The following is a 14,200-nucleotide window of genomic DNA, read 5'->3' on the forward strand; positions in this document are numbered from 1 at the left end:
TAGAGCCACAGGCACAGTAAGAAAGAAGGGATGACGGACTGGGCTTTTTGATATTATTTAATATCATCTGTGTGGAATATTCTTTTCCCTGCTTTCCAAATAGCTAGATCTCATTTCTCCATGGCATGGTGACAGCATAAAAATACGTACTGTCTGAAATTTAATGACTTACTTGGCGTAAGAAATTGAGTAGAATACCTTACCATTATATTATTTTCAATTATAGCTCAAAAATTATATTAAGTTTGTGACTGTAATGTCCCTAACTTCTACCAGTTTCTCCCTCTCTCCCAGTTGTTTAATATTTGGCTTGTTAAATTTTTGTCAGGGAGTCTTCTCTTCTGGGTTATATGTATTCACAGGTCTAACACTGCATTGCCTCCTTTGGAGAGACCATATTGCAATTGTCTTATTATATATTGGCCTGTTGCCTGACAATTTCTCACCTTTTCTGAACATACAATAGTTTCTTGTTGACAAATTATTTTATGTGTTTTGTTTTGCCATCTAGTTCCTTGTTACCAAGGACAATTTCCCAATCTTATTTTGAACCTTAAAAATCCCTATATAGTCCAGGGTCCATAGATGAACAAATGACTAAGATGAGATTAATACTGGAATCAGAATAGCTGCAAATTTCCTAATCCTCAGCGGGAACTGAAAATAGTAGAGATATGGGATGTGGATATCATACCTCTCGTGGTTTCCTGTTCACATGGATGAATAGTTTTTGATGGTGAATTGATGACATGTTTTTTGGGGATAAAAAAGACCTTAAGTTGTTTTTAAAAGGATTTCTCAGGCATGCTGGTTTCTGATTTTTGGATATTGTTTCTTCACTGCTCAAAAACAAGCTAATTCTTCTTTACTGATCTCAGTCTAATTCCTTTATGTGGTACTTATTGTGAGGCTGCAGCACTGAACAAGACAGACACCGTTCTTATTACTCTCAAGCAGGATCTGTAGCATGCAAGAGTGTGTAGTGTAATGTGCTCCCAGTTTATGTTTTGAGTTCTCTTTTCCTCTGCCATCCTACAGATGCTCTGTGTGCTTCAAACTGTTTCAGTCCTTTCTTAAACCTGTCCTGTGCTTACCCCGCCTCCATTTCTGCTGTTCCTGCCTAACACGTTCATGTCCTGCTCGTCCTTCATAGCCTCATATAAATGGCCCTATCTATAATATACTTTTCTTAATTCCTTTTCTCTTACCTTCCTGTGATTCTTCTCTGAATTCCCATTGAGAGAATTATTTGGGTACTTCCCCTCTTTCTTCCTAGATTATAAGGCTCCCAGTGTGAAAATACTATGTTCATCTTTCTTGTTCTTACTGCACTTAGTATTCATTGCTTTTAAAATGCTGTCCCACATAAGTCTATCTCACATAAACGTAACCAACATCAGAATTTTAAAAATTTAATTACTTATGAATCACTTAGGAAGCAAGTACCATTTTAGCTAAGTTGAAGTTAAGTGATGTTCTGTGGTTTAGGGGTCAAAGGTCTGTGACATTTGGCCCTGTCTTCCCTTTTCGTGAAGATCCTATAGCTAGAGTGTAGTGCGATTAGAGCATCACAGGTCAGGAAGAGTCTTTTAAGGGCTCACTGACCTCTTCTTTCTTCAGAAAGGATCATAAACAAGTGGTCTCAGACATGAATATCTCCACCTTATTGTCGGAGAACCTCTAAACAAAGAGACTTCACAGCTTTTCTTGATAAATCATTGTAAATGACTCATGCTGTCAGAAATTTTACTTTATAATAACTACTCTAAATACGCAATCCTCTTTACCAACAACAATTTTATTAATTTTCTCTTATAAAACTTTGGCTGGAAATGTCCTTTGTTTTGGGCCTGACTTTGTATTTTCATAATATTCCCGAAGTCTAGATATTTCATTGCCTGTTGACTGAGTGCCGTAGCTTCTCTACTGATATCAGCGAGCTCTGCATCTTCTGCTCCAGGCATAATATACCAGCCATGGCTTGATTTTTCCCAAAGCCATCATGTCAGTTCTTGCAGATAAAAGCTGCAGGGGTTCCCTGTGATTTTTCAGATGAAAATACCTCAAATACCTGTAAACCATTACTTTTGAAAAAAAGGGAATTTAATTTGTTATGTATGCAAACAGCAGTTTTGGGGAATCAAAAGAATGCGTGTGTGTGTGCGCGCACACACACGTGCGTGTGTGTTTCCTTAATGCTATAAAAGTTGTTTTTTATATCCTTGGTTAATTAATACTGTATCTATTTCCATTTTTGGAGTCCACTTTCAAATTATGTTTTCTTAGCTTTTTATTTCATTATTGGGGAAAATGTTGTATTTATTGATACAAATAGTCTTTTTCTTTTAAAATGATCACACTCATTTAAAAAATATATGTAAGATTCATTACACTGATATTATTTTCCTGACTCTAAAGAAAGGAACTTTTAAATAAATTAGTTATTGTCTTCTGTGTTATCGAACATGTGGTCAGTTGTCATGTTCATGCATCCAAATGATCAAAGTCTGAACTTCTGTCTAATTCTTCCCTGCTGTTAGGCTACCCTGTTATGATCAAGGCCTCAGCAGGTGGTGGTGGGAAAGGCATGCGAATCGCTTGGGATGATGAAGAGACCAGGTGAGATTCTGTCCAAAATATACTTTTGATGAAAATTGCAGTTACTAAAGTTTTATTAAACTGACAAGTAAACAGATACCAAAAGCATAATGGAATAGTTATAATAATCATCTAATTTTTACTCTTCTAGATGGGAAAAATTGAAATTATGCAGAAAAGTTTCTTACTTATATTTTGATGATGATTATCCTATTATCGAAAGGTTTTTACTTTCTTAAACATTAAGACAGGATTATCTTTTTTTTACAGTGTATTTTTAAAAATTATAGTCATGATTTTGTCTTCTAGGCAAAAATTACTAACGTTTGGCTATGTAATTCTGAATGTGATCAAAGATTTGAACCATATATATTTGAAAGCAGTCATAATTTTATGTTTATTAGTATGCATTTGCTTCCCTTTGCTTGTCTATAAAAACATTGAACTACTATTATAACTTTATAGTGTGAAATATATTTCCTTTTGAATTTGAAATTATTGTATGTCCTTTATATGCAGTGCACTCTTATGAATTTAGAACACTTTCTTAGTAGTAGTTTCAGAAATCAAAAGAAACTTATAAAACAAAAATTTAAAAACCTAGCGTATTGATAACATCATGGGGATTAGAAAATAGTATTTTTGAACAACTGCCTAGTACAAGCAGGTTTCAAGGGACTCTATTCAGATTTGTATTACATATTTCAAGGTTTGGCAGCAAGAGAGATTTATGTCATTTTTTGAAGGAGGGGAATTTAAAAAATCACTGAATTATTATCGTTAATGTTGCCTTGCCTGCCCTTTCTCTACCCAAAAGTAATTTGATCTTCCAAATGGTTAGTTCTGTTTTCTCCCTTTCTTTTCCCTTTCTTCATATTCCCTGAAATCTCTGAAAGAGAGAAATCTGGAGTAGTTGATGTGAAAGTCATCCAATACAAATCTAATTCAGAAATTAGGTTCTAAAGTGAACATACAAGGTAAAAATCTCCTAGAGGCAATATATTACCCTTTAAAATCTGAGGGGAAGACACCACACTGCAGACTTGTACAGATAGTTTTAACTCTAGAAGACAGTTGTCTCAGGGCATCGTTTCTTTGGTTGTGTGTTAGAGGTGAGGTGATAATATGTGCCCAATACAGACCTTTCAGCCCCAGTCTCATGTTCAGTGTGGAACTGATACCAGATACTGACTGAGGTAACGTCAGATTCTCCTCTCCCATCTTACACTTACCCGGCATAAATAAACTCATTGCATGGATTGGTGATATTTGTTATTGAGATATTTGATACGGAGAGCCTCCTGTGTGACAGGCAGTGTTTTAGTAAGGTTCCAGGAATACAGCAATGAACAGAAACAGACAAAATAATCCACTCCTCTATGCAGTTCTCTTTCTCTATTCCTCTATATCCAGTAGATAACTGGATCAGGAGTTCTTAACCTTTGAATTCACAGACCCGTAAAGTTCAGGGACGTTTGTGCGCCTGGATAAGGAAAAAAAGTACATATTTCTTTCACTAGCCTCTAACTGGAATTTAGTGTTTCCTCCAGTATAGACAAGCTACAATAGTAGTAGTATCTGTGGGACTTTTCACCCTTTAAGAGATCCCTTATATTATCACATTACATTGTTGCAGGTATCTCTAAGTTACAGTGATTGTGAGACTTGTTGTTGGAGCTTATTAACGAATAAAGAACCAAGTAGATGATATCCCAAATTTGTTTTTAAAAAATATTTTGATACCTATATTTCAGTATAATTTGTTTCTTATGCAATCCTATGCATATTCTTTTCTACATTTTAAATCACTTAGAACCTTATTTCGACAAGAGGGTCCTATACTGCCAAAGGCATCCACAACATAAACAAGGTTCAGAAACCCATTCTGGTAGGAAGAGACAAACAATGAACAAGATCAAAGTAAATCATATCCTGTTGTGGAAGGTGATAAGCAATATAAGAAAAGTAAAGGAAGAAAGGAAGAGACATGGGGAGTGTTGGAGGGAATTCCCATTCTAAGCAGGATTGTCAGGGCTGTCCTCGCTGAGAAGGCACATTTGAGCGAGGAGGAAGAGTGTGGGGATTAGGATCCAGGCAAGGGAAGAGCAAGTGTGGAGGCTGTGACGCAGTAGCGTGTCTGGAGAGATCCAGCGCTGGCCAGCTGGTGGGGGCAGGGGGAGGAGTAGAAGGAAATGGGGAACCGATTGTGTAGGACCTCGTAGGCCATTCTTAGTGAGATGGGGGGCTACTGGAAGGTTTGCGTAGAGAAGTCACAATCATGGAACTTCAACAAACTCCTAACATTGTTTACATGTTTTGAATTATAAAAATTTTCAAACGTGCAAAGATGTAGAAGAATACAATGAACTTCTATATACGTATTATCCAGATTTACCAGTTGTCAAGATTTTGCGACTTGAGTTTTAAAAGGATCACTGGTTGCTCTCTTGGCAATAGACTTAACAGGGGGCAGAATCATGAACTCTGGAATCAGGGAAACCCGTTGGGTTGAAATAATCCACGCAAAATAATGGTGATGGTGGCTTTCACCAGTGTAATGGTGGAAGTGGTAAGAAAGAGTTTAATTCTGAAAGTAGAGGCAGCAGGATTTTCTGAGTGATTGGATATAGAGTTTGAGTACTTGAGGATGACTTGCAGGCCCTGTTTAAGTTACCTTATTTTTTTGCTCTTATTCTCTCTTCGGCCTTAGTGTTGATTTATAAGAATTAAATGGATATGCTGCAACACTAATTTACTTGAAAATTTCTTAGGAAATGCCAAAGAAGTTAAGGTCAGAGTGAGGGCGTTTATCTTCAGAACTGAGATGCTTAATTGAAGAATGGTCCGCTTCTTAGCCTCTCTCTGGAACTCTTTGCCTGGCGTGGTTCCTTTCGATAGTGGAGACTTGCAGAGCATTGGTTAACTATGTGAAATGTTTGAAGTTGGGCTGGCTAGTTGTTGTGTGTGGGTTGAAGCAGGCATAAGGGTAGGAGGCATACTTAGCCCCATTTTTACCACATAATTCGTCTTATTTGACTTTTGAAGTTCAGGTGTTGAAGCTATCTCTTGTGCTTTATTTGTAACCCCTGTGAGTTAGTGGACGTCTCCATGGTTTGGTTGGGCTTCCTCACGGGATGGTGACTTTAGACTTCTTACACAGTGACCCAGGGGTCCAAGAGTATTTGTTTCAAATGCAGGTGGAAGCTGTATCACTTTTTATGATCCAGTCTCATAAGTCGCACAGCTTGCCTTCACCATATTTTGTTGATTACAAATGAGCACAAATTCTACCTGAATTCAAGGGGAGGGGCATTAGACTTCACTTCCTTGTGAAGGAGTGGCAAGTTTCTTAGAAGAGCATATGGAATGGGAGATGCTGTTGTGGCCATGTTTGGAAAAGACAATCTGCTACAGTCTATTGGTAGTAAAGAATGAGGTAATAAAGATGTTAAACACAACTTAATGGTTTTATAAGAGATGTGTATTTTGTGAACTCTTAATGTTTTTTTAACAGTGTTTTCCCCTTTTATATGGCACTTATATAGCCATTCCACTGAAAGCCGTAGCACTTATTTTTCATTATTGTTCTTAGGATCTCATATTTCTTATCAGTCATTTCTCCAGGGCTACTCTTAGTAACATATTCTTTTATGGTAGGATTACTGTTCAGTTTCTTGGCAATGAGATTTGCTATGCTGCTTTTAACCAATGGGTTTTAATTTAGAATTCAGTGATTATTGGAAATCGCTGTATCTATTCATATATTGGGCATCTTTGGTAAATAAGTTAACCCTTTCTTGGTCAGTAAATGTCACATTGTTTCAAAATATTTTCATATAATTAGTAAAAATACATACATAAACAATTTTCTACCTAAAATTACTCTTTTCAACTTGATAAATAAGCCATCTCTAAAACTTTGTTGAAGTTAACAAAGGTATAACATTATTTGATATAATGATACAAGACCCTCATTTAAAAAATTTGCTCTGTATCCTCTGTTAATTTGGAAAAATCAAAACTTTGGAAAAATTGAGAGAACAGTCCAGAAAACACCCATATATTTGTCTTCTGGTGTCACCAACTGTTAATATCGTGCTGCACTGCATTTACTCCTTCCTCCCTCGAGGAAGACATTTTTGTGCATAATCCACAAAAATTTTAACATTCTTCAGATGGAAAACTTAGTAGCCATTAATTGCTTTATTTTTTTTTAACGTCGTTATTGGAGTATAATTGCTTTACAATGGTGTGTTAGTTTCTGCATTATAATTTTGCTTTATTCTTTTATCTTAAGGAGTGTGTCCCTCTTGTAACGTCTTCAGGGAAGTAACATCTATACTTATCTTAGAATCTTTAGAACATCTGAAAGATTTTAAAAAGTACAGTGTTTGTTGTATAATAAATTAGGGTAAGAGTCATGGAGGTTGTTGAAAGTAGACTCAGATATTTTCATAATAATCTCTGGCTTTCTTTTCCTTATCCCTATTTATTTATTTAACGTCTTTTTTGGAGTATAATTGCTTTACAATGGTTTGTTAGTTTCTGCTGTATAACAAAGTGAATCAGCTATACATATACATATATCCCCATATTTCCTCCCTCTTGGGTGTCCCTCCCACCCTCCCCATCCCACCCCCCCCCCATCCCACCCCTCTAGGTGGACACAAAGCACCGAGCTGATCTCCCTGTGCCATGCGGCTGCTTCCCACTAGCTATTGATTTTACATTTGGTAGTGTATATATGTCCATGCCACTCTCTCATTTCATCCCAGTTTACCCTTCCCCCTCCCCGTGTCCTCAGGTCCATTCTCTACGTCTGCATCTTTATTCCTGTCCTCCCCCTAGGTTCTTCAGAACCTTTTTTTTTTTTTTTAGATTCCATGTGTATGTGTTAGCATACGGTATTTGTTTTTTTCGTTTCTTTTTATGGCTGAGTAATATTCCATTGTATATATATGTGCCACGTCTTCTTTATCCATTCATCTGTCAGTGGACACATAGGTTGCTTCCATGTCCTGGCTGTTGTAAATAGAGCTACAGTGAACATTGTGGTACATGACTCTTTTTGAATTACGGTTTTCTCAAGGTATATGCCAGTAGTGGGATTGCTGCCTTATGCCAATTTAAGTGAAATGTTATGGCATACATGGAAAATTGATCATGTCTACATTTTGGAGTAACCTCACTAGACTTTAGGTGTTGTGAGGGCAGTTTCTGTTTTAATTTTGTATTTCTATCACATATATATATGCACCAGGCACATAGTTTCATGAGTAGTAAGTATTTATTGAATGAATGTATTACTGAGTGCTACAAATGATCTAAATGCAGTTTTCCATGAGCTCTAAAACATGTTGGTAATGCTTTCAAATCTGATAATTTATTTGGGTGACTTTGATTTTTAAAATTTTTGGTATTTTTGATTTAAATGCAAAATGAAAACTTTAAAATCATTAGAGCAGAGACAAACTGTAAAGTACTATGTTTTTTCCTTGTGAATCATTGTATCCCACCTAATAAAAAGTTAGTTATATGGTATTGAAAACAATGATTCATTGTGCTTTCATTTCTTCGAGGTTTGTAGTCTCCTGAGATCTAAACTCCATTCCCTAAAATCAAGGGTGTAATGGAGGACTAAGAAAACGTGATACCTTTTTTCTGAGAATGCTGAGAAATAGAAATTTTTGCAATATGTTTTCAAATTTATCCTTCTAGTCTGTGTTTACTTGCAATGTTGTATTTTCCAAGCACACAAACAAATGAGATAGTTATTTCTAATATTGCCAGATGGAGTGTTTGCAAATGAAAGGATTAAAAGAATTTTAATGTTGAACATTAAATACAGGTATTTGATTTGAAGATTAAGAAATTATTAATTACATATAAAAGGAATTAAATTTTATACTCGAGTATATCAGTGAATGGAATATAACATACTCTAGTTAGTGTTAGGTAAGCAAGTTTGAGTTTTTAATAGACTGAGTGAAATTTCAACGTGTATGACTTTAGTAAGCATATTTTAATAATGATAATGTTTAAGTTATAGTTTGGAAATAAAATATACAAAGCAATAATTAAATTCATATTTTTATTTTAAAAAATCGAACTTTTCTCTTTTAATTATTATTTTTGAACAATTTTAAAGAAGATAAAATTGTAATGATCTGTATGGATGTGTGGGAGGTCATTGCTTTTAAAGTTGTGTATTTAAAATATCAGGGAGTCTTCTTGAGGACCCTCCTTTTGTATTCTTACTGAGTATATTTGCTGTGGCTTTGCCCCAGTTGTGCAGTCGTCTAGGTCCTTTACATTTTTGTGTGCATCTTCTGACTTTTGAGTCAAGTGTATATGCAATTTTATATATTTTTATTAGTGGAATTAAGGTATAGTAAGGTCAAAGAAATGAAATTTTATATGATTTGTATGGTTTATTAAAAATACCTCATTTTTAACAGTTGGTGAAATAAGTATTGGTATTCTTGTTTCTATAAAAATCTAGGATCAGGGAAATTAAAGCATTCACCCAGAGTCACAGAGCTAGTGAGTAGAAGAGTTGTTCAACCAAAATTAATTGAGTTATTTGTATAATATAAGTGAATTTTTCTCTGCTTTGTTCAGAAGTAAGCACAAATAAACCTTTAATTAGTTTTCTTTTATATTGAGGGCTGTATTTGTTTTGTGTTCATTTGACTGTTTTGTTTTTCTTTACAGGGATGGTTTTAGATTTTCATCTAAGGAAGCTGCTTCTAGTTTTGGTGATGATAGGCTACTAATAGAAAAATTTATTGATAACCCTCGTCATATAGAAGTCCAGGTTGGTACATTTTAAGATATCTTTTGAATTATTATAACTTTAAAATAATATTACTTACTCCTATTAGAAACACATCCTTTCTTACATTTACAATGATTGTGAAAGTTCCGGTATGTTCGAATAAGTATGAAGTAGAGAATGTACATAAGTTGATCGCCTCCCTTTGGAGTCTGGTATCCTTTTTTCAAAGTGCCAGAATGTTGATTGGATGGGGAATGATACAGAAGCCCAGCTCCAGAAAGCAATAGTCACAAGATGTCCGTCCAGGCAGAATATATTCTACCTAGAGGCGCACTCAGTCCCCTTCTGATACTGGGCCACTTTGGGGCATTTTTAAAAGAAAAGTGCCTGACCTGGACGCTTATATCATTTCAGTTCACAGATGTCTGTGTGGCTTATTGTGGCAGGCGTTCTGCTATTGGATAGAGATGAATAAATCATTTCTTCTACTCAGATTAAGATTGTAATCCATCTTTTAAAGTGGTTGTGGAGGTGTGGCTTTCAGCAAAATAAAATGTTTTTTTTCTGAAATAAAACACAGACGAAGAAGGAAAATCTGCCGAAATTTTTGTTTTTCTGTCAGAAATGCCTTGTGCTAATTTTACACATTGTGGCTATGAATTGATATGTAACAATTGAAATTGATAAAATATAAATATCAGATTAGAAATCATATTGAAATGAAAGTATTATTATTTTTTTCTTAATTTTGTGTGGATAGAGTTCCAGAAAATTAAATAAAAGGTTATTTGCTGCCCTTGTAACTTTCTGATGGGGCATAATAAAACAAAGTCTTAGATTTTGTCATTGTGTTTTCTAAGTTTAATCATCACTTTACATAGATATTATTTCTAGTTAGGAAATCTTCATGTAGATCCTCAAATCTTCCAGAGTGGAAAAAACAAATTGCAAACATATAATCCATTTATATTTTTAAAACATTGAACGTAATGTATTTCTTTCTGAGGCTAGCAGATTTTGTTTTGTTCGTTAGTTTTTGTTTTTAGATATTCTAAATTGAAATATCACATATACAGTGAAGTCCACCTAAGTGTACAATTTAGTAAAAATTTATTTATATACATATATAACTGTGTAACAACCATCCAGATCTGTATATGGATCATTTCCGTTATATCAAAAGATTCTTTCATACCACTTCCAGTCAGTCCTTCTCCTTAGCCACCAAAATTAACTGCTGTTCTGACATCTAATACCATAGATTGTTTTTGTTTGTTCTTAAACTGCATATAAATGGAATCATATGGTACATTCTTGCTTGTGCTGGCTTCTTTCACACAACATCATATCTGAGGTTCATGAGGCTGTGCATTATCATTCACTCAAGAATTGCTCTGTGGTCCATTATTTGAATAACCTGCAATGTATCCATTTTTCTGATGGTGAACCTTTAGGTTGTTTCCATTTTTTGATGTTATGAATAAACTGCTATGTCTTTTTCTGAACATACATACTTTCGCATATACTGAGGAGAGGGATTGTTGAATTACATGGTCAGGTTATGTTTAGTTCTAATAGATACTGTGGTTGTTCTATCAATAAAATATACTCCTGCCCATGATATATGAATGTTTCCAGTTCAGCCTGTTCTCAGTTTTTTAATGTTTAGCCATTTTGTTGGACATGTAATAGTATCTCTTGTAATTTGCATTTCCCTGATGAATATTGATGCTGAGCATGTTTTTATACGTTGATTGACCAAAACTGGATATCTTATCTTGTGAAGCGACTGCTCAAGTCTCACCCTTGCCCCCCTTTTTCAAATTAGATTTTTTGGAATTATTGAGTGTTCAGGGTTCTATATCTATTTTGATTATGAGTCCTTCACCATACACACACACACACACACACACACACACACACCCCATATATTCCCCCCATCTGTGACTTACCTATTCACTTTATTAATAATGTCTTTCAAGGAATAGAAGTTCTCAATTTTGTTGAAGTCCAGTTTAAGTCCAATTTGCGTACCCAAGTTAGGAGCTTTATGGTTTTAGGTTTGGTATTTAGGCCTGTTACTCTCTTTGAATTTTTTGTTTGTTTGATGTGAGATGGAGTCAAAGTAAATTTTCTTACATTCTCATACCCAATTTTTCCAGCATCATTTATTGTGGTGTACATTTGCTGTAAATTAAGTGACATTTGGTCACTGTCTTAATTATTTTGCTTTTGTAGTAAGTGTAAAAATCTGGTACTGTAAGTGCTCTAAATTTATTGTTTTTCTTCAGATAATGTTGGCTTTTTTTATATTCTTTGAGTTTCCCTGTAACCTTTAGACTTTGTCTTGTCAATCTGTCTCTACCTTCTACCTACATTCCCACCCTCTCCCCACATCAGATGGGATTTGGATTATATTGAATCTAGAGATTATTCTGGGGAGAATTAACATCTTAACAATATTGAGTTTTATAAGCCATGAACTAGAATATCTCTTCATGTATTTATATCTTTAATTTCTCTCAGCATTTTTTTGTAGTTTGGAGTGTAGAGGTTTTATCTATCTTTCATTAGATTAATTCCTGGATGTCTGATAAGTTTTGACACTATTATAAATGTTATTTTCTAAATTTCATTTACCTATTGATTGTCGCTTATATGTAGCAACAATTGGATTTTATGTATTAATCTTGTATCCAGTGTCCTTTTTAAATCCACTTGTTTATTTTTTGTGTTTTGGTTATCTATTGCTGAGTGATTAACCATCCCAAAATACAGTGATTTGAAACATTTAAGGTTGTACAACAATGTGAATGTACTTATTTAATGCCACTGAGTTGTACACTTAAAAATGGTTACAGTGGGGCTTCCCTGGTGGCGCAGTGGTTGAGAGACCACCTGCCGATGCAGGGGCCGCAGGTTCATGCCCCAGTCCGGGAAGATCCCACATGCCGCGGAGCGGCTGGGCCCGTGAGCCATCGCTGCTGAGCCTGTGCGTCCGGAGCCTGTGCTCCGCAACGGGAGAGGCCACAGCAGTGAGAGGCCCGCGTACCGCACAAAAAAAAAAAAGTTTACAATGGTAAATTTTACCTATATTTTTGCCACAATGAAAAAAACTACACAACATTTAACTATTTCTTATAATTCTGTGGGTTGATTTGGTTCGGCTGGGCACATCTTTTGCCTCACTAGGTGTCTGTCCACTGGGGCAGTAGTCATGTTGGGGCTTGACTGGTTTGGAACATCCAGCGTTAGTGCCTTGGAGGATTGACTTGAAGGTGAGGTCAGCCAGGACATGGGACAGCTGGGCCTCTCTCTTTCTCTCTTTATTCATTCTTGGGGCATTTCCACATGACTTCTCCATGTGGGATTTCTATCAGGACATCCAGACTTCTTATATTGAGTATCAGAGCTATGTGAAGTGGCCATTCTGTCTTTTAAAGTTTAGGTGGCACAGGAGCACTTCTGTTGCATTTTGCAAGTCACTTGGCCAGCCTAGAATCATTGCCATAAGTGCTTATGCAAGGGTGCGCATACCAGGGTTTGTTATATTCAGGGCTGTTTTTGGATACTAGTTATCACAACCCTTTCTGCGGCCCCCAATGCTCATGTCCTTCCATAGGCAGAATATACCTACCTTCCTTCCAAGACCAGAATCTCATCTTCAGACTTGGTTCAGGTATAGACGAGACTTCTTGTGTATGGATTCTCAAGAGCAGTTTTTGTGATGTGAAGATCTCTGTATTTAAAGACAGTGTGACACTCAGTTATCAAAAATACAATGATGAGTAAAGGATATGACACTGCAATGAATACCCCCTATTCAACAAGGTAGAAAAAGGGAGGCACACAGTATTCAATGGTTCTTAGCAATCGAAACCCAGAAATTTAAGCTGAGAGATCCCTTTGGAGGGTTTTGTAATAATTCTTGTGGGAGAGGGTAGCACCTTGGGCCAGCGTGTGGTGGAGGTGGTGAGATGTGATTGAATTCTGGATATTTTGTGAAGGTAGACCAGATTTTCTAAAGATCAGATGTGATGTATAAGAAAAAAATAAGGCATCAAAGATAGTTTTAGGCTTTTGGCCTGACGAATTATAAGAATGGGACTGTCTTACTGAGAAGGGAAAGACTGTGAGAGGTAAATGTTTTTGGGGAGGAAATCAGGGTATGAAGATGGACCAATGAAGGTTGAGATGCCCATTAGATATCAAAATGTAGGTGTTGAGTAGACTGTTGGATATTTAAGTCTGTAATTTAGGGGAGATATTTGGGCTACCCTTCCTGTAAGATCCTAGAGGTAAAATTAATTTTTCCCCCTTCTCTATATTCCCCATCTAGCACTTACTTGTGCTATTCCAAGACCACTTACACCATTTTATCTTTAGCTATCAAACTTTCCTCATAGATGAAGAAGTCCTTGAGGACAGAGGCTGGATCTTATTCATTTGTTTTCCCTAGCAACCAGGCAGTGTCCTTCACATTATTAATACTCAGTAAATGTTTGTTCAATTGTTTTAAATAATTATATTTCTACATAAGCTTTTAGTTTATTTTAATTAACCATGGCGTATATCCTAGCCGATATTTTTAAACTTAGGTGAAAATATCTCCCAGTAACTTAAATAGGCAACACAGATGTTTCCCATATCTGATCTACACTTGGAAGGTTTTTTACTTACTTTCTTCAGTTTTAATTAATTAATGTTAGATAATTTGTGCACATGATAAAGGGTATTCAATGAAAAGTAAGCCTTCTTTCACCCTTGTCTCCAAGTCCCCTGGTTTCTATCCCTAGAAGCAGGCACTGTTACTGTTTTTTGAAT

At 35.7% G+C, this 14,200-nt stretch overlaps 1 protein-coding gene across 3 annotated transcripts in view; it reads left to right on the top strand.

The window, feature by feature from the left end:
- Window positions 1-14,200, top strand: part of PCCA (propionyl-CoA carboxylase subunit alpha) — a 355,051-nt gene that overhangs the window by 123,884 nt on the left and 216,967 nt on the right. For all 3 annotated transcript variants that reach the window (XR_004346661.1, XM_032611119.1, XM_032611120.1), the window contains 2 exons: window positions 2,541-2,619; window positions 9,313-9,415. Coding sequence is in view for 2 of the 3 variants with exons in the window: in XM_032611119.1 (XP_032467010.1) it covers window positions 2,541-2,619; window positions 9,313-9,415 (182 nt within the window). In the remaining variant the exon portion in view is untranslated. The remainder of the gene's footprint in view (window positions 1-2,540; window positions 2,620-9,312; window positions 9,416-14,200) is intronic.

Source organism: Phocoena sinus, chromosome 18, assembly GCF_008692025.1.
Source record: "Phocoena sinus isolate mPhoSin1 chromosome 18, mPhoSin1.pri, whole genome shotgun sequence".
NCBI lineage: Eukaryota > Metazoa > Chordata > Mammalia > Artiodactyla > Phocoenidae > Phocoena > Phocoena sinus.